Source organism: Arvicola amphibius, chromosome 1 (assembly GCF_903992535.2).
Source record: "Arvicola amphibius chromosome 1, mArvAmp1.2, whole genome shotgun sequence".
Taxonomy (NCBI): domain Eukaryota; kingdom Metazoa; phylum Chordata; class Mammalia; order Rodentia; family Cricetidae; genus Arvicola; species Arvicola amphibius.
This window is the reverse complement of record NC_052047.1, coordinates 98,294,002-98,319,728: the sequence shown is the minus strand read 5'-3', so window position 1 is coordinate 98,319,728 and position 25,727 is coordinate 98,294,002. Positions and strand designations below refer to the sequence as shown.

Genomic DNA, 25,727 nt, shown 5'->3' with positions numbered 1-25,727 from the left:
TGGGTTCCCATGTATATTCCTTGGTGACCTTAGGGTTTTTAGACCAGTCACCTTCTCTGTTGTTATCACCGGAAAAAGAGGCAGAGTCTTCTTAAAACTATCCCGGAGAGTTCTATTTACTGATGGGGTCGGGATTTTCTTTTGTACTATTTGCTCCTGTTCATCAGAGTCTATAATTTCCTCAATCTTTTCAAATCTGTTTACCATTGCCTTCTGCAATGCCTCAATCTCTTGCCCAGTATTATGTTCCAAGGCTTTCATAGAGGATTCAAAGGTATGAAGTTTGTCCAACACCGATAATGTCTCATCCTTGGACAGAATTTTCATTGCATGAATGGTGCCATCTTGTATCGAAATTCTGTCCAGTAATCTTTCATAGCCCTTTGATAAAGTCTTGTTAATACATTCAATGGTTCGAATCTTCTCAGATAATGTTTCAGTTCCTACAGACAGGGACTGCAATTTATGATTCAAATCAGCTGTTCCTGCCACCATATCTTGCATTTTTCTCAAGTGATAAAGCCATCTCAGAGAAAGATCTGTTATTCCTTTCCTCACGAGATTCAAACTTCTCTTTGAGAGCTTCAAACCGTTTACAAATCTCTTGCATATTTTTCTCAATTGACAAAGCCATCTCAGAGGAAGCTCTACTATTCCTTTCCTCGAGAGCTGCAAACATCTCTTCAAACTGTTTATTGGTGTGGCAGAAGTTATTTCCCAAACCAGCCATGTCCTTGTTTAGTTTTTTAACTCCTGCTTGTAAGGACTCTATCATTTTTCTATCTTCCAACCACATTGTAATGAAAAAAATAAAAATAAAGAAGATACCAAGCCCTGTAAATATCCAGCCAAAGGAAACCACATCTGCATCGCTCCAAAATTCAGTCATCGTGTAATTAAACAAACTATAAAATCCTTTAACAGTGATATTATCAGACATTTTCTTTTTTTTTGAAGGCAGTTCTCCAACTTTATTTGAGATTCAGTAGGTTAGTTCTCATCCACATTGACTGTCTGTAGATTTTTGAATGTGGTAACAGGCACGTAAGTTACCAATGTGTAGAGTTTGTTTGGTGAGTCCTCAACCTCATTACGTTTTCTGGACAAACGTACCCGGATACGGTATGGAACATTTCTTATTCCTTTGGCCCAGATGGCTTTATTGAGCCTGGTATCAATCCGCACATCTGGAGTCCCCATCTCCTTCATGGCAAATTTCTGGATTTCTTTGAGTGCCCTAGGAGCACGCTTCTTGAAGCCCACACCATGGATGCGCTTGTGAATGTTGATAGTGTATTCTCGGGTCACCACCTCGTTGATGGCAGAACTGCCCTTCTTTTTCTCGCCACCCTTCTTTGCGGGAGCCATTCTGCCAGGCCCAAGCTGGAAAGGGATTATCAGACATTTTCAATCCGAATGTTTAATTTCAATCGAAAGAAAAATTACCTGTAATGACTGTTGTCTGCCAGTAGATGGCGCAGTGCACCTAGGTTCACGTGGCTGGGGAAAACCAAAGATGACGTCCTGTACCAGGGTGTGCGGAGCTCTCGGTGGTGGTGATAGGGAGGCCCGGGCAGCTCAGAGGGGGGAAAAACTGCGTGCGGACGGTCCGCTAGCTTAAAATCAATGTTGAATCTCTGCAAAAGCTGCACAAGTGGGAGTCCTTCTGCAGAAGGAGCGGTGGGGCACGTGAGTGGCACGGGGCATGGAGCCGAGGGAAGGGGGGAGGGGAAAGGGGAAATACAATCTCGGCGCGGCTCATAACGGCACGCGTGGTTTGATTTCCCACACTAAGATGCAGGCAGCTCAAAGAAAAAGAAAAAAAAAGAAAAGGAAAAACTGCCGCGGACAACCCCGCGGGAGTTCCTCTGCATTGGTGGCTACGGGGGCGGCCAGCCAGGGAAATGTCGGGTTGCAGGCCCCTGGTGAAAGGGGGGGGGCACGTTGGAACGCCAAAATGATGCGGGAGATTTGAAATAACCAAAAATAGTCCTTTTAGAATAAATCAGTGAAGGGGAAGCCTAGCCAAAAACCTTGTTTTGTAACGCTTGTCCCCCTTGGTCTAAAGGCATGTCCCCCTTTGGTGTGTCCCCCTTAGGCTAATATTGACTTATAAAATCTTGCGGGCCTGCGGCCCGCCTGCTCTTTGTTTTCCTGCACTCCTCGCTGGAACCTTGGATTTGTAAGTTCCCTTTCCTTTCCTTTCCTTTATTAAAACTGAATTATATATATATTAAAGCTAGTCTGGTGAATCTTAACTGCCGATCAACCACGCACCTTCATTTGGCGTACAACTCGGGCATTTGGGAGCCTTCAGCTCCAGTTCCCGCACTGCGTGGCAGGGATTCGGCCTTGGGCTCTTGATTGCTTCAGCGCAGTTTCCCAGACTAGTCTATCCCAGCCCCGCTTGTACAGAGCAAAGGACGTGTGCGGGTGACTCAGTCCGAGCTCGCTAACCCCTCAGGCAGCACCAGTCCCGGCTGAGTTCGGCCTGGGCCCTGACCTGCCAGAGACTAGTGGTTACTGCCAGAGTCCCAGCATTCGAGCTCTGCCAGTACTGCAGACTCGGTTTGGCCGAGCGGTTACTGCCCTCGCCACCTACTGGCAGGGAACGGTCATTACAGGTAAAATTTCTTTTGATTAAAAAAAAAATGTCTGACCATATCACCGTTGAAAGCTTCTGCAGTCTATTTAATTATACTATGGTAGAAATATTACAGGATACATATGATATTCCCATAAATTGGATGTTTATAGGGCTTGCAATTTTTCTCGTATTTGGTTTCTCCCTTACATGGTTTGAAAATAGAAAAATGATAAAGTCCTTACAGAATGAAACCAGGATTCTTAGGACAGAGGTTGAATGCTTAAGAAAGGGCACAACTGTTTTGAGTGACAACTTTAAGTCGGTCGAGGTATTTGCAAAAACAATTCAGACTGACACCAAGAAAGAGTTTGAAGGTCTCAAGGAAGGGAATAGGGCTTTGTCTGATATGACTCTGTCAAATGAGCAAAATTTAGAAAAACTACAGTCTGATATTAAGGAGAGATTCATTGCTGCGGAGGAGAGAATAGCTGATTTGGATCGTAAACTTCAGTCCCTGTCTGAAACATTATCAGAGAGAATTAAAACTGCTGAATGTGAAAATCAGACTTTGTCTAAAGGATATGACAGATTGGCTGACAGATTGTCAATACAAGAAGGCACAATTCATGCCATGAAAATTCTATCCAAGGATGAGATACTAACTCTACTGGACAAACTTCATGTTTTGGAATCCTCCATGAAGGCCTTGGAGCATAATTCTGGACAGGAGATCCAGGCCTTACAGAAGGCAATAGTAAGCAGATTAGAAAAGATTGAGGAAATTATAGACTATGATGAACAGGAGCAAACGGTAGAAAGGCAAAATTTAACTCCTTCAATGAGTAAAACTCTCCGGGATAATTTCCATAAAGTTCTACCTGCCTTTCCAATAATAACGTCAGAAAAGGTGACTGGTTCCAAAAACCCTAAGGTCATCAAGGAATATACATGGGAACCCGTCCGTATGAACGATCTCAAAGAAATTAAACAAGCCATTATGAACTTTGGGCTACATTCGTCCTTTGTTAGAGAGATGCTCAAAACTTGGTCTATAAGCAATAAGGCAACGCCCCATGATTGGGTACAATTAGTATCAGCTGTTCTAGAGAGTGGGTCACAATTAAATTGGAAATGCATGTTCAGACAAGAGGCTAAACTTTTAGAACAGCAGGAAAGAGCAAAGGGAATTGAGATCTCCCTAGATCAAATTCTAGGTGAAGGACTTTTCTCCGATCCTCTGGAACAAGCTAATTATGAAGAACACACCTTATCCATATGTACTACAGCAGCCTTAAAGGCTTGGGACAGGGTTCAAGACCCAGGACAGAGACTGGAATCATATATCAGAGTTAAACAGGGTCAGAGAGAACCCTTTAGTGATTTTTTACAAAGGCTAACTAAAGCTGTACAGATAGGGATATCTGACCCAGAAGCAAGACGTATAATAATTGAGTCTTTGGCTTATGAGAATGCCAATGTGGAGTGTAAAAGGATCCTGGGGCCTTTAAAGATGAGGTCAGCGCCCTTGGACGAATGGGTATTGCATACAATGAATGTTGAATCATTTGACTATGGCACTGAAGCATGGGTAGAAGAAGCAATTTCTAATGCAAAAAGGAGGCATCAAGTTACCAAATGTTTTAATTGTGGCAAGATGGGACATATTAAAAGGAATTGCAGACAACGGATTTTCAGAAATAATAATAATAATAATAATAATAATAATAATAATAATAATAATAATAATAATGCCTCTTCTAGAAATAACAGACGTAGGAGGACTCAGCCTTCAGGTATATGTAGGAGATGTGGAAAAGGCATACACTGGACAAATGAGTGCAGGTCAACAAGAGATAGACAAGGCAACCTGTTGCCACTGGGAAACTCAATGGGGGGCCTCTCGCAGGCCCCCATGGCGAATGTGGTCCAGTCATTTCCAGTTACTGCTGAGAACATGCCTCATCAAGAAAATTAGAAAGCCCCATGCCTGCTGTTAAAAGCAAAAATGGCCTGAAAGATGAGTTACGTGTATTTTGGCAGACTTTTATAAATGAACAAAGACCAAAGTTAAGAGTGTGTGTAAATGGCGTTTTTATTACTGGCCTACTGGACACAGGTGCGGATGTAAGTATCATTACTCCAGAATCTTGGCATCCGTATTGGCCTCTTCAGGATGTAAATGTTCAGTTCCTGGGAATTGGAACCCTATCTCAAGTAAGGCAGAGCACGAGATGGGTTGAATGCATAGGGCCAGAAGGACAAATAGGAAAATTAAGCCCATATGTAGCCAATATTGCAGTGAATTTATGGGGCCGTGACCTGTTGCAGCAATGGAATACCCAAATTAACATTCTTGCTGCTTCTAGAGCCTATATCACCGAGGGAAATATTAAAAGATATTACAGAAGGCGGAAACTGGCTGTTCGGGCTGTACAAGAATGCAAAGCAATTGATGGCCCTTCAGAGATACGAACAGCACTGCCTCTAAAATGGTTGACTGAGAAACCAATATGGACAAAGCAATGGCCATTAGCTGAGGAAAAGTTGCAAGCTTTAGAACAGCTGGTACAAGAGCAATTAGATGCTCGACATATAGAAGAATCTACCAGCCCTTGGAATTCTCCTGTATTTGTTGTTAAGAAAAAATCTGGTAAGTGGAGAATGGTGACAGATCTCAGGGCTATCAATAAGGTTATTCAACCTATGGGCTCTCTGCAATCTGGAATTCCTCTGCCATCTTTATTACCAAAAGGATGGCCTCTCATAGTTATTGATTTAAAGGATTGTTTCTTCACTATACCTTTACAAGAAAAAGACAGAGAAAAGTTTGCCTTCACAGTGCCTACTTATAATAACTCTCAACCTACAAGGAGATACCAGTGGACCGTCCTCCCACAGGGCATGTTGAACTCTCCCACCCTGTGCCAATACTTTGTAAATCAACCATTGCAAATAATGTGCAATCAATTTCCCAAGTCTATAATTTATCATTACATGGATGATATTCTGTTATCTGATTCAAACATGGATACTTTAGAAAGACTGTTTGAAGAAGTAAAAATACTTTTACCTAAATGGGGATTGCAGATTGCTCCTGAAAAAATTCAGAGAGGAGATTCTGTTAATTATCTAGTTTATAAAATAGGTTTGCAAAAAATTAAGACACAAAAAGCACAAATTAGGAGAGATCGGTTACGGACTCTCAATGACTTTCAAAGGTTGTTAGGAGACATTTCCAGCTTACGACCAGCTGTTGGCATAACACCTGATATGATAATTCATTTAAATAAAACCTTGGATGGTGAAAAAGACTTAAACAGTCTCAGAGAATTAACAGCTGAAGCAGAAAAGGAGCTGAGAATGATTGAGGAGAAATTACAAGAGACACATGTGGACAGGGTGAATCCAGAGCTCAGTTGTATTCTTGTCATATTGCCTTCCAAAATTTCTCCTACAGGAATTTTAATGCAGAGAGATGATATTATCTTAGAATGGATCTTTTTACCACATAAACCAAGTAAGAAAATAAAAACTTATGTGGAAAAAGTCTCTGAATTAATTATAAAAGGCAAATTGAGACTTCGTCAACTAGCAGGCATAGACCCAGAAGAAATTATAGTGCTTTTCACTGCTGATGAACTAAAAAAGTTGTGGGAAGATAACGAACCATGGCAAAGAGCTTGCGCTAATTTTTTGGGAGAAATCAATAACAACTATCCGAAAAGCAAGAGGCTTAACTTTATAAAGAGTACTTCTTGGATTCTCCCTCGAGTCATCCATGATGCTCCAATAACTGGAGCACGTACATTTTATACTGATGCCAATAAATCAGGGAAAGCAGGTTACAAATCAGAAGATTTGAGTAAGGTGGAACAAAGTCCTTATGATTCTGTCCAGAAGGCAGAATTATATGCCATTCTTATGGTGGTAAGGGATTTTAAAGAACCGCTTAATATAGTTACTGATTCACAATATGCAGAAAGAGTAATCTTACATATTGAAACTGCTGAATTTATACCTGATGATACAGAACTAACCTCATTGTTTATCCAGGTACAAGACATGATCAGGAACAGGCTTTGCCCTATGTATATAACACACATCCGATCCCATACGGGTCTGCCAGGTCCTCTAGCACAAGGTAATGCAGAAATTGATCAATTGTTGATTGGTAGTGTGCCGCAGGCCTCTGAATTTCATAAAAAACATCATGTCAATAGCAAAGGCTTGAAGAACGAGTTTTCTATTACATGGCAACAAGCTAAGGAAATTGTAAAGAAATGCCGTACTTGCTCTTTTTATAACCAAACACCAGTGCCTGCAGGGGCTAATCCAAAGGGCACTCAAAGGAATGAAATCTGGCAGATGGATGTGTTTCACTTTGCAGAATTTGGCAAATTAAAATATGTACACCACACCATTGACACTTATTCAGGTTTTCAATGGGCAACTGCTTTAAGCTCAGAAAAAGCTGATTCAGTAATCACTCATTTATTAGAAGTTTTGGCCATCATGGGTATACCTACACAAATAAAGACAGATAATGGTCCAGCTTATGTCTCTAGGAAAATGAAACAGTTTTTTGCTTATTACAATATTAAGCATGTTACAGGTATACCATACAATCCTACAGGTCAAGCAGTCATTGAAAGATCAAATAGAACTATAAAGGATATGTTAAACAAACAGAAAGGGGTGGAAAATACCCCTAGAAATAGGTTACATAGTGCTTTATTAACCTTGAACTTTCTCAACGCTAATGAGAAGGGGACAACAGCTGCAGAAAGACATTGGATAATGGAAAAGTCTGCTGAATTAAATCAACCAGTTTATTTCAAGGATGTGCTGACCTCGCAATGGAAGCCAGGAGATGTGTTGCGTTGGGGAAGGGGTTTTGCTCTTGTCTCCACAGGAGAGGAAAAATTGTGGATACCGTCAAAATTAATAAAGGTTCGGTTTCAAGAGAAGAAGCCCCTTGGAAAAGAAAAATAATTCATTCACAAGGATGATGATCATACTGATGGTAAGAAAAGCATATAGGTTGGGGGCAGGGTTCTTTTCTTATCTCCACAGGAAACCACTCATCTTCAAAGAACTTAAGGGACCCTGGATATTTAAATACTGATGCATGAACACTAGTTACAACCTAATATGGATCAACACAGAACCCGAATATGTTTAGTAAGTATAAAACATTTTTTACATATATACTGTGCTTTTATTTATATGTATATAGAGCTGGTTTTGGAGTTGGACTATGGCTCAGTCCTTCTTCAATTCCAAGCCTGTTTATAAGAGATATCTCAGAGTTTCTGTCTCAGGTCAGGAGCCATGAAATGGGACAGAATAATAATAGTAATAATGATGATGATGATGATTATGATGATGATGATACTTGATAAACTTTCTTTGCCTTTCCTCATATCTGTTTCTGTCTTTATTATACCTTCCATCGAATATATATGTCTGTATATGTCTTTGCAGATAATGTTTACCTTTCCTGTAACAAACAACAAATTTTCCTTCAGTAATCTTTGAAGTTTCCAGGATGAAGATGGGGCCCCACAACATCAATTTCACCTGGTTACTATGATGTCATGTTTTTAATAGTGCTAAAATTAGACCTTTTTTTTGGTACCAAGTACACAAGACAGTTTCAAATGGTGTACAATTTTGACAACACTCTGGCCGGACCTCCTCAAAACACTCAGAGGCTAGTTACAATTTCCTCGACCAAATGTTATTCTGGGAATTTTACCATCATTTGCTTTTACGGTACCCCCTGAAAAGAACGTCGCCCCCATGTCAGCTGGAAGCAATCTAAGAGGACGACGCCCCCTCTCCCAACAGAGTTTGCCCTCTGGTTTAGGGACATCATTTAGTAGTTGGTATAGGGTTGAGGGGATGGGGGAGGTATTATATGGACTCAAGGGTGTTTATGAAAAAAAAAGGGGGGGAATTACCTGGTTTGATGGGATGATTGGTATTTGTGAATTATTGTTATTAGAAAATTGCATTGGTGTTGATTCTTGTATATTGAACATTGTATGTGAGTATGCTTCTACCTCTATTGTATGAGAGTATGCTTCTACCTCTGTTTAAAACAATTGTTATATTGAGATATTTATCATATTGCAATGTACATTTGTTTAATGACATTGTTTACATTTGGGGATATTGTCCTCATTTATTGCACAGTTGTTTTTCAGGTTTTTTAGATACATAGAAATTATATTTAGTATAGATAGTATAATCTTCAACCTCTTTGAAGAGCTGTAGAAAATGGCCTTTAATCTAACCTAGAGTTTTGTACTTATGAGACACAATCACTCCTGGCAACACTGCTCTACTCCTGAGAGAATGTTGAGCACCAAAGGCACTCCACTGAGAGCTTGTCTTCTTCTTGGCAGAACTGGCCTTTGGGCAAAGAAAAGCCCATATCAACTACTGACAAAGATACAGAATATCCATAAGTGGATAAAAAAGGATTGTCTTATCTTGCCAAGACAGGGTTGGACAGTTCTACAAAAAGTTCCTTGCCTTTGAAAAATGTTATGTCAGTTGTGTTAGGCCTTAGCCAAAGTTGGTTGCCTCAACATTGCAAAATGAAACTTTGGGTGACTGCCCAGGTAGTTAGTTGTCTCTGTCATTTGTTGCACATTTTGGAAGTTTCTTGTTTGTACTTCCTGGTTGCTTAAGTAATATTACTTCCCTTCTCAGATCTTTGATGGGGTTGAAGATTAGATAATTGTAGTTACCCTCTACATTATTTAGACTCCTTGAAATAGAATGCTTAGTAAAACTTTTGTTATATGTTTCTTCTTAATATTATTTGTTGTTTGTAATTTTATATTTATTATTTGTTCCTATTGAATATAGTTATATTTGGTTTGGTTCTGTCTTATTTAGACAAAAGGGGGAGATGAAGGGGAAGCCTAGCCAAAAACCTTGTTTTGTAAGTCGTGTCCCCCTTGGTCTAAAGGCGTGTCCCCCTTTGGCTAAAGGCGTGTCCCCCTTAGGCGTGTCCCCCTTAGGCTAATATTGACTTATAAAATCTTGCGGGCCTGCAGCCGGCCTGCTCTTTGTTTTCCTGCGCTCCTCGCTGGAACCTTGGATTTGTAAGTTCCCTTTCCTTTCCTTTATTAAAACTGAATTATATATATATTAAAGCTAGTCTGGTGAATCATAACTGCCGATCAACCACGCACCTTCAAATCAGTTTTAATAAAAGGAGGAAGAGGGACACTTACAAATCCAAGGCTCCAGCGAAGTGGAGGGTCAAGCGGAGGAAAAAACAGGGTGGCTATCCCCAACCGGGTTCTTTTTAAAGGTACCTCTCTCCCCTGGGGAAGGCACGCCCCTGAACACAGGGATTGGGCCAGCTGCCCCAACATAGGACCCTTTCCTATCTACCACTATTTTAAAAAATGCCTTATAACTGGATCTTATGGGGGCATTTTCTCAATTGAGTTTCCACGAAGATAACTCTAGTCTGTGTGTGAAATTGACATAAGACTAGCCAGTACAAATGAGCACTTGTCAACGTGACACACAGACACATCACTACTGAGCCACAACCTTCCCTTTCTTATTCATTCCCAAGATCTCACATAAAAACACAAATAACTTTATGGGCAGGGGAAGGGAATGGGGGAAACTGGAGGTGGTATGTAAAATTTAAAAAAATTTAAATAAAACCATAAATAACTTTAATAATTAAAGTCCCACAATCTTAACAAACTCAAACACATTAATTTTTTTCCTTAAAAATATCTAAGCGTAGTATAAATCCAAAATATTTTAACTGTGGCTTTTGTAAATATCAAAATAAAATTAAATACCTTCTCCCTTCAAGGGGAAGAAGGCAGTCACAATCTGAAAAAAGCAAAACCAAACTCTATCAGTATAAATAACTCCACTATTAATGACTGGGATGCACTAACAATCTTCAGGGTTTCTCCAAAGAGCCTGGGTCTCTTCACTGGCTCTGCCATCTGCAGTACAAACTTCTCTTCTAGGCTCTGACTGGTTCCATGTCACCACTGCTGATGTTGGTGGACACCATATGGTACTGGCACCTCCAAAATGATTGAGTCTCTCTCTGGTGTGCAAAGGTTTACCTCTTTTTTGTCTGTATAGGATTTTTCTCTAGTATGTACTCTTGATTACAGTCATAGGGATTATCTCCAGTATGACTTTTTCATGCCTGTGAAGATGACTCCTCTCTGCAAAGGCTTTATCACAGTGATTACATAGATAGGGTTTCTCTCCAGTGTGACTTCTTACATGCTTTGGAAGAGTACTACTATCTGTAAATGCTTTAATGCAGGAAGCCGATTTGCCGGCAGCCATTACAAGATGGCGCCGAACCCCTGCACCACCGAGTAAACAACTCCATATTAGGCAAGGCTGTAGACAGAACCTCTTGCATGCGCAGTAGTGCGCAGTAATCATGGCCAATTCTGTGGCCAGAGGCATCGAAATACGAGCGAGTAGCCAATCCAGGCACGACCCGTGTCCGCTCTCCCTATATAGGCAGCTGCCGTTTAGTCCTCGGGGCCCCTTGCTTCCTGCTCTCCCTTCAACCAAGAGGCTCCAATAAAGCGTGATTTGAGTAGAATCCTCGACTGGTAGTTGTTCTTCCCTGCTGGTCAGGGTGGTTCGCCGCAACTGGTGCTGAAACCCGGGACGCCGGGACATCTTTCGGTCACTGGGCGAGGGGCCGAAGAGGATTCAGAACTCGACATGCGGAGCAGCGATGTCATTAAGCAAGTCTCCCAGGTATGATGATTGCTGGAGTTGAGCCTGGAGTGTTCTGCCTCGCTTTCGTGGTGATAGTGATCTGTGTGTTCCTATGTTGCTTTTGGTTGCGCTGCCATAAGCCTGGTCAAGAGTGCCTCTGTTGTGATCGCACCTAGTCAAAAATCGGAAGTAAGACCGGTGTAGATTAAGCGGCTCCCTAGTAGGGCATCCATACATAAGACAGCATTATGGGCAACACTCATGGGGCTGGTCCTTGTGCCATCGACCTGATTAGCCCCTTGCAGGCACTGCTTAAACAACGTGGCCTGAAGGTTTCTCGGAGCACGATCAATACGTTCGTGAAGGACATTGACCAAAACCCGCCATGGTTCGCCGTCTCTGGGGATTTCACCTTGCCCTCATGGGAAAAATTAGGATGGGACTTGGAAAGAGCTAAACATGAGGACAAAATAGGCCGTGGCACTATGCCGCTATGGCGACTAGTGAGGAACTGCTTATGAGGGGGTGATAATGCAGATCTTGTTAGAAAAGGTAGAGAGGCATTAATGGCACACCAGGACAGCTTATCAGAATCGGAGTCAAAAGGGGGGAGACTTGGATAGGCCTAAAAGAAAAAAGGAAAAGGAAAAGGATCCAAAAACTAAGCCCAGGGAAAAGGGCCAAAGAGAGCCCTTGGGCAGAGAAAAGGAGGAAAAGAACCGGCTTTATCCGGTTCTTGAGGAGTTCACTGACCTAGACTTGTCAGACGATGAGCTGAGTCCTCAGGAAGAGGAGGACTTAGAGGAGGAAGCTGCCAGATATGAGGAGGAGCGGTATGGGCGATGCCTGCTGCGGCTTCCTGCAGTTGGAGGCGGGGCCAGAGGAGGGCCTGGGCGGCTGCTGGGTAAGTCTCGACCCTCGGCACCGCCATCATATGTGCAGGCAGCACAGCCTGACGAAGGCTTTCATTTCATTAGCAGTAATACTTGGGCTCGTTTGGCCTCAGCCTTCCCAGTGTTTGAAGACGCTGATACACATCATAGGTGGTATGAGCCGGTGCCCTATAAACAGCTGAAAGACATAGTGGCCGCAGCTAGGGACTTTGGGCCCACCGCAGACTATACCATTGTGTTGTTGCGCAGGCTCTGTACCCAGGTCCTAACACCCACAGACTGGACAGAGATTGCTAGGGCATGCCTGTCCCGAGGACAGTTTTTGGAGTTTAAATCCCTATACTAAAGAGCAAGTGGAGGTCTTGGCTGCTACTGTGGACAATTGGGCTATTTTGCTTTGCACCTTTTCTAATACTATTGATAATCATTTTCCTAAGCATCCAATTTTGAGTTCTGTGGGAAAGAATTTGGTGTACTTTCCACGATTTACCTCCCCTAAGCCCTTATTGGGAGCTGTAACCATATTTACTGATGGCTTGAAAACAGGAATAGGGGCTATGGTGGTGGAAAATCAGCCACTGGTGGTATTTAATTTTCAACCCGATGCCCCTCAGACTACCAAATGCTTGGTGGTATTGGAGGTTTTTAAGAAATTTCCTGAGCCCTTTAATTTGTTTTCAGACTCACAATATGTAGTTAATGTGGTGTCCTCTCTCGAGGTGGCCGCTTCCATTCGCCAGTCAAGTCCGGTTTCCGATGTTCTAATACAGATTCAGCAACATATACTTCAAAGGAGTAATCCATTCTATATTGGCCATATTAGAGCCCATACACTACTGCCTGGTTCTATGTCTGAGGCTAATGCAAGGGCTGATCAGGCAACCAGAGCTATGGCCTTGGTTGCTGCGGACCCAGTGGAGCTTGCTCAAGCATTCCACATGCTCTATCATGTGCCTGCTGATACCCTTTGTAGAAAATTTGCCCTGTCCAGAAGCAATGCAAGAGATATTGTGAAGGCCTCTTCCTCTTGTGTGACTTTTCTTCACCCTCCTCATACAGGGGTTAATCCCCAGGCCCTGCGCCCGACTGATCTATGGCAGATGGACATGACTCACGTCCCTGAATTTGGGAGGCTGAAATATTTACACGTGTCCGTTGATACCTGCTCGGGCATTGTCCATGCCACCCCGTTGGCAGGGGAACAGGTTGCCCACGTTAAAACTCATTGCCTGGAAGCCTGGGCGGCCTGGGGTAAACTGCTGTGTTTGAAACAGATAATGGCCCAGCGTACTCCTCCCAAGGCTTTCACTCCTTTTGCACACAGCTTCAAGTTGAACATACCTTTGGCCTGCCATATAACCCCCAAGGCCAGGGGATCGTTGAAAGGGCTAACAGAAGCCTTAAAGATATTCCAACAAAACAAAAAGGGGGAATAGCAGGAGCAGTGTCCCCCAGGGATAGAATTGCCCTGGCACTCTTTACGCTCAATTTTCTAATCTCTGATGGCCATGGAAAAATGGCGGCTGATAGACATGCTAACATGACCCCCGAAGATAAGGGAGTGTCTGTTATGTGGAAGGATGTGTTGGATAATAAATGGAATGGATCGGATCCAGTCATTGCGAGTTCCAGGGGAGCTGTTTGTGTTTTCCCACAGAGTCAAGAAGTTCCTCATTGGGTACCGACATGGCTGACAAGAAGCCTGAGACCAACAGCTGAAGATGAGGGCCACAACATGGATGCTGATCCTGGCAATAGAGACAACCCTGCTGAACGCGAGTCCAATGACGTTATGGGCGGTAACGAGGGCCTGGCCCATGCCGATGCCTGTTCATGCTAACTCCTCCATATTGCCCACATTGTTTTCCACCTCCTGCGATCTGGAGGCACCCTGTCTGCCTAACTCGGACACCAAACAGTAGTTGTTTAATGCTACAAAGATAGCCCTAAATGGGACTATGTGTTTCTCCCTTGAGGGGAAGGGACCCTGCATAAGGCTTTTACGCAAAAACTTGACCAATTGGATGGATCCCCTGATGCAGAGTAAAGTTGGGATAGGGTTCCTGGGCGCAGCATTAGCCCAGGTGACTCAGGGTGCTACCTCAGAGCCAGGAGGGCCCAGTAATGCTACATCCATTAACACTACCACCTTGGCCATGAGAGTGGAGTCCATGGTACCTTTGGGAGGTGCATCCACCCCTTAAAATGCCACTCGTTTTAGGGAGTCACCACACTGTGTTCCAGATTTTTCATTTCCACCCACATTCACGGCCTGCCAAGCTAAGACTTAGGAAAAGGCACAGGTTGCCTATGGGTTCTCCCTATCCCCATCTATGAGGAGATACTTTTATAACCAGTCTAATCAAAATTCTACTATCGGATGAGGATGGTCCTGGTATCAGTGGCAGCTTTCTAATGAGATGGGAGCCACTGTGGACATCTCAGCCCTGGCGACGCTACAATTAACTAGGACTTGGCTCCTTAATGTTTCTGGTAGCATTTCAGAGTCATCGGGCCAGGGGAGATGGCTTCGCATTTATCAGGAAGAAGAATTGGGTAATGCCACTCTAGGGGATGCTGCGGTCTGCGTGACCCCCCCTTTTTCCTTTTTGCTTACTAATTCCACCCCAGACTCCTCGGGTACCTTGGATTGCACAAATGGATCAGTTAAGTGCCACTTGTCTGAATGTTGGAATGGCACCCAAAAGCTGGCTATAATGGTGAAGGTCCCAACCTTCGTACCCCTCCCGGTCCAGGCTGACCCGGACCAATTTCCCATCACAATGCTTTTGCATGAACGATGTGACTTTGGTATTACTGCAGCCATTGTCTCCGTTATAGCAGTGTCGGCGGCGGCTGCCGTCCCAGCTGGGATAGCCATGGCTAATCAGGTGCAAATGGCGACCACAATTAACGACGTGGTTTCAAAAACAGCTGATGCATTAGAAACCCAGAATAAGATCAACAATCATATCCTTTCTGGCATAATAGCTGCCAATCAGAGGATAGTTTATGTGCAGACCCAGGTGGATGAATTGACCCGTCTGGTCCAGATCGGATGTGTCTCCTATCAAAAACATGTGTGCATTACTTCTCTTGTCTTTAACAATTCCAGGAATGAGTCACGAAGATTTGGGGAGTATCTGGCAGGGAACTGGTCGCGGGAAGTGGAGCTGTTTCTCCAGAATCAATTGTTTCAGATCACTATCCTGAATAATACTCATGTCCAGCCCATCACCCTTGAACAGTTTTCTGATTGGCTATATTCCGCTTTCTCCTTTTTTAAGGAATGGGTGGGGGTTGGGATATTTCTGGCTTGCTGTCTGGGAGGATGCACGGTCTGCTTGTGGCTGATTTGCCGTCTTCGAGCCCAAACAAATAGAGATAAGGTTGCTGTCCTACAGGCCCTAGTCGCTTTGGAGTGTGGTGACTCTCCCCAAATATGGTTATTGGTTCTTAAGAACCAGTAGGCATTTGTCCTGCATAGCCTTTGCACCCCTGTAGGGCTAGTTCCCATTGCACCAGGGAAGATATGCTGAGAACGCTTGAGATACTGCCTTTGCACCTCCTAGGGGTTTGGCCCATTGCACAGGAGAAGGAGTACCACAAGCCAGGGCCTCCCTTGATCGGCCCCCAAATCATGAGGTGGGAGCCAGAATGGGAATAAGACCCCTTGTTGCCTATCCTGCTATAAAAACAAAAAGAGGGAACTGCAGGAAGTCAATTTGCCAGCCTCCATTACAAGATGGCGCCGAACCCCTGCACCATCGAGTAAACAACTCCATATTAGGCAAGGCTGTAGACAGAACCTCTCACATGTGCAGTAGTGTGCAGTAATCATGGCCAATCCCGTGGCCGGATGCATCGAAAGACGAGCGAGTAGCCAATCCAGGCATGACCCGTGTCCGCTCTCCCTTCAACCAAGAGGCTCCAATAAAGTGTGATTTGAGAAGAATCCTCGACTGGTGGTTGTTCTTCCCTGCAGGTCAGGGGGGTTCACCGCACTTTAACACATTGATTACAAACATAGGGTTTCTCTCCGGTATGACTTCTTTCATGCTTGTGAAGATTAATCTTTTGTGCAAAGGTTTTACCACATTGATCACATTCATAGGGTTTCTCTCCAGTATGATTTCTTTCATGTTTGTGAAGACTACTACTATCTTTAAAGGCTTTACCACACTGACTACGTATATAAGGTTTCTCTCCAGTATGACTTCTTTCATGCCTGTGAAGATTACTCTTCTGTGCAAAGGCTTTACCACATTGACTACACACATAGGGTTTCTCTTGAGTATGAGTAATTTCATGTATTTGAAGATAATTGTGACATTGAAAGGTCTTTCCACACTGATGATATCCATAGTGTTTGTCTCTAGTATGAGTTCTAGGTACTTGATGATAAATATGACATGAAAAGGCATTATCACCTTGATTATATTCATAATGTTTTATTTTCAAAGGAGTTCTTTCCTGTAATTTTAAGGAGGAATCAGATCTAAATGTTTTACCCCATTGTTTACATTCATAGGGTTCATCTTCAATATGGGATCTTCTATGTGTGTGAAGATACTTGTGATTGTTAAAGCCTTTAGTACGTGGCTCACATTTGTTGCATCCTTTACCCACAAGAGTTTTTTCACTTCTTTGAAGAGAACTGGAAGAACTCAGGGCTTTACCACACTGACTACATTCATAACATTTTTCTGTAGCGGGAGTCACATTCCATGTGCAACCTGAACCAGGACAGATGGAAGAATTTTCATATCCCTTGTAATCATAAAGCTTTTCTCCAGTGTAAGTACGTTGATGTATTCCCGATGAATTATTTGGAAATCCAATTAACTGTACACTTATATTGTGATCACAGTGTTTTCTCATAGTGGGGACTACTACATATCTTCTAATTTTCCTTGGAGAGACAGAGGGACATTGCTTCTTTCCATATCCCTCATGTATCCACAATGACAGACGATATACCTATTAAAGGAACAATTACACAAAAAGGTTTTCACATTGTATTTAAACACTTTAAAGGGGCTGGAGAGATGGCTCAGAGGTTAAGAGCACTGGCTACTCTTCCAGAGGTCCTGAGTTCAATTCCTAGCAACCACATGGTGGCTCACAACCATCTGTAATGAGATTTGGTGCCCTCCTCTGGCGTGTGGGCATTCATCGAGCCAGAATGTTGTATACATAATATATAAATAAATCTTAAAAAAACACTTTAAAGTTTCAGGTCTCTCCCCTACAACCTTCTTGACTCTCTGCCCTTCTCACTAAACTATGGTAAGCCAGCAGAAGTACATGAGCAATACTAGCTTTACTGTCCACTATCTGTTTATAAAAGGTATTAGATATACCCCAATCCCCTAATAAAAGTGAATACCTTTATAATACTTGAATGGAATGAGCCTAAATGAATGGATAGTTCTACAACATGCATCTCAGGGGGTTATGATTAATAAGGTGACATCTCTTAAGATATTTCCTTGTCTTGTTTCTTAGAGGACTGCCTTACAAACACAGATCTGTTACCTGAAACAGAAGTACATGATGGTTTAAGAATTTAATAAGCATCACAAAGCTGTAATTATTTACACTGTTGCTTTTCATTAAATATCAGGGTATATTAAAATTCTTTCAAAGGCATAAATATATCCCATTCCACATGAAAATTACCTTCCATGTCTTCTACAACTTTGACAGTGTTCTTCAATATTCTGATCTTCCCATTTATAGCCTAAAACATAGTACCAAAATATGATATCTTATTAGAAAATATAAAAAATTTGGGTTATCTTCAGTGATTTTTAGAAGCATGCCTGACTTATTCATCATTCTTCCTCTTTAAAAGTAAAATCCTAGTGGAACAAAAATTTCAAAAAAAAGGCTTGTCCTCTTAAGTAAAAAGTGACAGAAAACTCACATTCTTACCTACAGCAGTGAGGTTCTCACAGGTTTCCAACATCACATCTCTGTAGATACTCTTCTGGAAAGGATCCAGCAAAGCCCACTCTTCATGAGTGAAGTTCACATGCACATCCTCATTGGTCACTGTGTCCTAAAATATGCCATATATGTACATAATAGAAATGGTGAGATTGAGTGATTTCAAATGTATACTTTATTGTATATATATTTACATAATTCTGTGTGCTGAAGAAATTTATTTCATATCACAGAATTTCAAATGCATTCGCCAAGTCTTTTAAGAAGGAAACAGAAAAGGAGGACTATGACTCTTATTTATGGGCCTTCTGAGGAGTATATGACATTGTAAGAAAATGTGGACTTACATATGGAGAGACTTACAAACAGAGCAATAGTACTGAGTAAACACCAGCAAAATTATCAAAATTACTGGCATAAAAAAGGATGGACAGGGTGGGCATGGTGGTGCACACCTTTAATACCAAAACCAGGAGGCAGAAACAAGTGAATCTCTGTGATTTCCAGGCCAGACTGGTTTGGAGAGAGATTTCCAGGACAGCCAAAAAGGTACATACTGAGTCCCTGTCTCAAACAAACAGGAAAAATAAAAAGAGAGCACTCGGGCTCACTCTACATTCTACCAATGAGTTAAACACCTACTCCATATATGTACTTGTCTTTTAGAAAACTGGAGAGCCTCATCTAAGCTCCAAGGGCCATACAACATTTCTATGAAGGAATGCATGTTTTAATAAGTTATTGACTGACAGATCAAAAGAGTTCTCAAAAACATTAGTAAGTAAAGGCTGATGCTAAAAAAATAATCGAACAAACAAAAAAACCCAGTAGATTGTAAAGATGCTTCAATGATAATGATTACCTGTTGTTTTTTGCATTAAACTGACATCAATCCCCAGAACTCACTTGGAGCTCCCAACAATTTGTAATTCCAGATCAAGAAAATCCAATGATCTCTTCTGACTTCAGTGAACACCACCACTGCTCACAGCACACACACACACACACACACACACACACACACACACACACACACACACACACATATACATATAAGATATGCATACATTTCAAAAACTAAAAAAAGAAATTAAAACATACATAAAGAAATAGAGAAAGTTATACATCTGCAATGTATTGATTCAGGAGATCAGTATAAATGTTCTGTATCCTGGTCTGTTTGTGGGACCTCTGGCAGTGGAACCAGATTCTATCCCTAGTACATGAGCTGGGTTTTTGAAGCCCATTCCATATGGTGGTATGCCTTGCTCAGCCTTGATGCAGGTGGGGGTGGGGCTTAGTCCTCAACTGAACAGTGCCTGGCTTTGTTGACTCCTCATGGGAGGCCTTATTGTTTCTGAGGAGTGGGGTGAATTGGGGAGAGGGGGAGGGTAAAGAGAAGAGGGAAAGGGGATTGTGGTTGGTATGTAAAATAAATAAAAATAAAAAAGTTAAACATGTTTTCTGACATTCAAGGCAGTCTCTTGACTGATATCTTTTAAATAAAAAACAAATTATATCTATGCAACACACAAATATATGGAATACACATTTCCCTTTCAAGGAAGTAAAAGAAGATTGGACCAAGACAAGACAGAAACCTTGCTGGGTAAACACCAAATCATGCAATTTGTGTCAGATACCAAAGGGCTGAGGTGGCTGTTTCTCACTGAAGCTTTTCACACATCTCTCTCTCTTTGGCGGCTTCCACTCCCTACATGCAGCTATTGATGGCAGGTGTCTCAAAGCTTGGGTATCTCAACATCTAGTGCTCTCAAAATGCAACCTAGTCTTGATTTTAATACCTTCATACAAGGAACTATCACATCTCCTCCCTGTTGCTGTGCTCTGCCAAACAGGTGCCTGCAACAGTGCTGAACTGAAGCACAGAGGAAGAACCCATGACCTTTAAATTGTGCATCTTTCTTCTTTCAAGAAAATGTGACACATCAATGATGCGTTCACATGGGGTTCTAGATTTGTATTGGCTCTGCCCCACTGGAGCACACCAGCAACGACTTCTGTATGAAGTTGCTTTCTGAGACTAGGAATCTTGTTGCCTTTTCCTTCACTATTTAAATCCTTGGCTGGTTGAACAGTACCCTTGCAACATCTTTTCTGTATTTTCAAAGAGAAACAGGTACCTTCTCTTTAATGGCCTTAAATTCCCTGACAATTATAGCCTCTTGTTGTTGGAGTCTGCTCATTCATTCCCTGTTGCTCAGAACCGAAATAATCATACAGAAACTACATTTTAAAGAATGCATATAGTGCTTTGCCTGCATGCCTGCAGGCCAGGCAGAGGGCACCATGTCTCATTACAGATGGTTGTGAGCCACCATATGGTTGCTGGGAATTGAACTCAGGGCCATTGGAAGAGCAGTCAGTGCTCTTAACTGCTGAGACACCTACCCAGACCCGAAACTACATTATTTAAAACACTGCTTGGCCAATAGCTCAAGTGTATTGCTGGCTAGCCCTTATATCTTAAATTAACCCATTTCCATTATTCTATATTTTACCATGAGGCTCATGTTCTGGGGTATGTCTGTTTCCTCCAGCAGCTACATGGCATCTCACTGACTTTACCTACTCTCTCTCTCCAACCCTGTTTGGATTTCCCATCTGGTTTTATTCCGCTAAGCCATTGCCCGAAAGCAGCTTTATTCATTAACCAATAAAAGCAACACATATATAGGACTTCTCACACCAGCCTCTGTTTAATGACATGGATGCCTTCTGTGTTTTGTTCTTGCCAAACAAACACATAGGTTTCATTAATATCTGCCCCTATTGTCGCTCTATCCTCTATGGATCTGCATGAGTCATCAGTAATAACCAAGCCACAGACTAAATGTTTTGTCAAGACAATCCATGACTCTTTAATTTAGTCTTACTCATTTTCTCAGCACATGGGACAAATGTATAGACAATATGCCAAAATATTATACAAAACATCTATCTTAGTTACTGTTCTTTTGCCGTGAAGAAACACTATGAACAAGGAGTGTTATAATGCAAGGTTTTTAATTTGGGGGTTGAACACAGACAGATCACTTTATTATCATCATGAATGGTATTAAGATAGGCATGCATGGGGCTAAGAATCACATCCTGATAAAGACATGCAAGCAGAAAGAAACCCTTGTATTGGCTTGGACTTTTGAAATCTCAAAGTTCATTTATAGGGACACCTTAACAAACAAGACACCCCTATTCCCACAAGGGCAGGCCTCCTAATTTTACACAACTTGTTCTACTAGTAGGAGCTAAGACAGGAGCCTGAGGCTGGGTAGCAAATATAAACTGTGAAAGAAATGTAACCCAGGTAGAAAGAACTTTAAAGAACAACAGTGAAAGAAATACAAGAAAAATGAAATAACAATGGGGAGGGAGAGAAAAAGGTAGGGTAGAGGAGGGGTGGGGAAGAGAAATAAAGGAAGAAAATATTTACCCCAAATTGAGGGGAGCCTGTACTTCTTGATGGATTACATATTTGATCAATATAATATCCCCTGAGTGCACGGCATTATCCGTTTTTTGCCTTCTCTCAAAAAACCCCGTGAAACCTTGGATCAGGTCTGGAGGACACAGGGAAGTTAGTTTCTTGGTATTTTAAGCATTACTTTGGTAGATGATGCCATCTGGAAGCGGAATTTCTTTTCTTTATTGATTTTTATTGAGCTCTATATTTTTCTCTGCTCCCTTCCCTGCCTCTCCCCTCCCCCTTCAACTCTCCTCCAAGGTCCCCATGCTCCCAATTTACTCAGGAGATCTTGTCTTTTTCTACTTCCCATGTATATTATTAGATCTATGTATGTCTCTCTTAGGTTCCTCACTGTTGTCTAGGTTCTCTGGGATTGTGATTTGTGGGATGGTTTTCTTTATGTTTAAAAACCATCTATGAGTGAGTACATGTGATAATTGTCTTTCTGTGTCTGGCTTACCTCACTCAAAATAATGTTTTCTATCTCCATAAATTTTCCTGCAAAATCCAAGATGTCATTATTTTTTTCTGCTGTGTAGTACTCCATTGTGTAAATGTACTACATTTTTCTTATCCATTCTTCAGTTGAGGGGCATTTAGGTTGTTTCCAGGTTCTGGCTATGACAAACAATGCTGCTATGAACATAGTTGAGCACTTGTCCTTGTGGCACGATTGAGCATCCTTTGGACATATACCCAAGAGTGGTTTTACTGGGTCTTGAGGAAAGTTGTTTCCTAATTTTCTGAGAAATCACCACTCTAACATCCAAAGGGACTGCACCAGCTTGCATTTCCACCAGCAATGCAGAAGTGTTCCCCTTTCCCCACAACCTCTCCAGCATAAGTTCTCATCAGTGTTTTTGATCTTGGCCATTCTTACAGGTGTAAAATGGAATCTCAGAGTTGTTTTCAGATAGATGTGCTGAAACTTTACTGGTAGGCCACTACCTCACGGCGATATACAGAATAGAGATGGGTTAAATTAAGATGTAGGAGTTAGCCAATAAGAAGTTAGAGCTAATGGGCCAAGCAGCGATTTAATGAGTACAGTTTCTGTGTGGTTATTTTGTGTCTAAGCTAACCAGGTGACTGGGAACAAACAAGTGGGCCTTCTCCAACAAATTGGCACCTACATGGCCAACTAAATCCACGTAAAACCTGAGAGGGCTTGAAAAGGAATTCTAGATAAAAAACCCAAAGTTTAGCCACATTTATTTTTTAGCTGGTGGCATGCCGCAGCTCCTTTAAGAGAGATTTTCCTGATTCAGCCATAGCAGGAAAAAAGCCATTTTAAAATACCGGCTTTCTGCTAGCGTGACCTCTGACTCTTTCAGGAGATGGAGCATTTGATTGGAGTTTGTGAACAAACAACTGCAGCTTGCTTGATGGTGGCATGGACCGGCCATGTGCCTAGAGATGGGCCACTGTGCATCTCTCTCAGAGGCAGCAAGCGGCTACACCATGCTGGACTGTGCAGAGCGGAAAGGCAGTACCATATATATCATACTAGTGGCACAGCTTAAGTTTTAGACTGTGTGGAGTGAGCCAGCATGTAGTACTGTATTTACCCTAGTAATGGCACAGCTTAAGTTTTTAAAATGTGCTTAGCATTTTAAGAAGCACCTCTGGTCAAAGAAGAATTATAGATATGCAATAAAGACAAATCCAGATGAGTCATAGTGTTGGATAATGTACGTAGGCTTGGAAGAGAGAAGAAAAAGAGTATAGAGAGTCATAAAATAAAGTTAATGCTTTTTAAAAAGGGTAAAGTCTTTAATGAGATAGAGTACAGATAGTCATAGATTAAAAGGAGTAAAGAAAAAAGTCACGTAAAAATGAAAAATTCACAGAGTCTGGATTATGTATATTATTATGTCATTTTTGATTTTTTTTTTACCGTCAATGAGCTACGTACAGAGAGACATTTTATTGTATGGGCTGTTAAGCTAAACCAGCATGTATATTATAAAGGCATCATGACTTCCAAACTTGGGTCTAAGGATATGTTGCTTTGGAAAAGAGGTTTTTTTCTTGTTTCCACAGAGGATGAGAACCTGTGGACTGGTATGGTATGATGCAACAAGACTCCCCAAAAGGTCGCTGTGAACACCCTCAAAAAGTCACTTCACCCAACTGCTGCCTGAGATGAACCTAGCACACAGGATACACCATGAAAGACTTGATTAACATCACCCCCAACAGCAGGAAGCTCATATTCCTAAATATTGTTTATAATTGTTTGTTTACATTTAAAGGGGGATATGCTATAGAGATGAATAATTTGCTTTGGTACGGATCTGGCTTATTGATACAAATTTAAGGTCAATTTTGTTATATGTATATTTCTGATCTTGATTAAGGTATTGTGTGTGCAGCTCATTTAAAAATGTAATGTATAATTAAGAATATAGATTAATAGACAATCATCTATAATAGTAAAGCTTGTAGTCATGTTAGTTAGGTTTTCTAGATATATAGAAATATTTCAGCTAGATAGGTCTTCTTCAAATTTTTCAGAGACCTTCAGAATATGGCATTTAAAATGTTTTAAGAGCTTAGGACTTTTCATGACAATGAGGCATGTCTGCTCCTGTCAGCACCAAACTACTTCAAGAGGAAGATGGGCATTGAGAGGCTCCTTAGCCTTTTGAGCAAGATACTGCTCTTGCCTGGACTGCTAGACTGGACATGCAGGACCCACAGAGAAATGACTGCTGAACTTGCCTAAAGGTGAGGTGATCCTTCAGGGTTCCTGCTTCATAAAAGAGCCTACAAGACATTCTGCAGGAAGAAAGTGACTGAACTGTCTTTGAAATTCCCTGCCTAATGAAAAAGTCTGCTGGATACTATGGGCTGAAGATGGATGCCCCAATGGTACAGAAGAACTTTGGGTGACTGTACAGGTAGCAAGATGTCTCTGTCAATTCTAGTTTTGGGAGTTGCTTACAATGTACTTCCTGTTTACTTAGGTAATATATCCTTCTGGAGTCTTTGATGGAGTTGAAGAATAGATATAGTTTTCCTTAGTTATAATAAAAAATAAAGTAAATAGAAATATTGTAACTGTAATTCTTACTTGATACCTGTTTTGTCATATGTAATTTTACTATGTTAAAGTTAAACCCTTCTTTTTTATTTAAACAGAAAAGGAGTCTCCTCTGTGTGCTGTGATTACCATAACTAATAAAGAAACTGCCTTGGCTTGTTGATAGGGCAGAACTTAGGTAGGTGAGGAAGATGGAACTGAATGTTGGGAGAAAAAAAGGCAGAGTCAAAGAGACACCATGGAGCCACTGTTACCAGAGATAGATGTGCTGAAACATTGCTGGTAGGCCACAACCTTGTGGTGATATACAGATTAATGGAGATGTGTTAAATTAAGATGTAGGAGTTAGCCAATGAGAAGTTAGAGCTAATGGGCCAAGCATTGATTTAATGAATACAGGTTCTATGTGGTTATTTCGTGTGTAAGCTAGCCGGGCAGCCGGGAACAAACAAGCGTGTCTTCTCCAACAGTAGAAGGCATATAGAAGAATCATCTAGAGATGGTTTCAGGGACTAGCACCTGCTTTACTGAATATGGGCAGCTACTTTTACAGTGGAAGCCTATCTACTATGGTTGGTTAGAATATTAGCTTGGATTGAAAAGTGAATGCTCATACGACCCACCAGGGTCTCTATGCAGAAGTAGCACATAAAAAGAGATGGAGAGTACAGACAGGTCAGGAGTGAGCTACTGGCTACCCATGCTACTTTCTGTGTCTCAACTCCATTATAAATATATATATATATATATATATATATATATATATATATATATATATATATATTTGAGACCAGGTCTCTCTGTGTAGTTCAGCTGGCCTTGAACTCGCAGATCTATCTACTTCTGCATCTGAACATCTAGGTGTAAAGGCATAAGCTACCCTGCCTGGCCATATTTACAACATTTATGTAATATTTACATAAACTATCATAAGATGATAGGTTAATAAGAAAAATCAGTTCCCTTCTAGATCTCATTGTTTTAGGGAGACCACTCTCTTGAATGTAATTTTTGAAGATT

The 25,727-nt window shown here is 41.6% G+C and overlaps 1 protein-coding gene across 1 annotated transcript; it reads right to left on the bottom strand.

Annotated features, from left to right (window-relative positions):
* Positions 1 to 958: 958 nt before the first annotated feature.
* On the bottom strand, positions 959 to 1,377 carry LOC119807310 (60S ribosomal protein L31-like). The gene has a single exon (XM_038319360.2). It carries the CDS (start codon positions 1,366 to 1,368, stop codon positions 991 to 993), a length of 378 nt encoding a protein of 125 aa, XP_038175288.1. The 5' UTR covers positions 1,369 to 1,377; the 3' UTR covers positions 959 to 990.
* Between the last annotated feature and the right edge of the window lie 24,350 nt (positions 1,378 to 25,727).

Bases quoted from the DNA above. Each gene is read 5' to 3' on its own strand.
- LOC119807310 (XM_038319360.2), bottom strand. From the start codon at position 1,368: ATGGCTCCCGCAAAGAAGGGTGGCGAGAAAAAGAAGGGCAGTTCTGCC.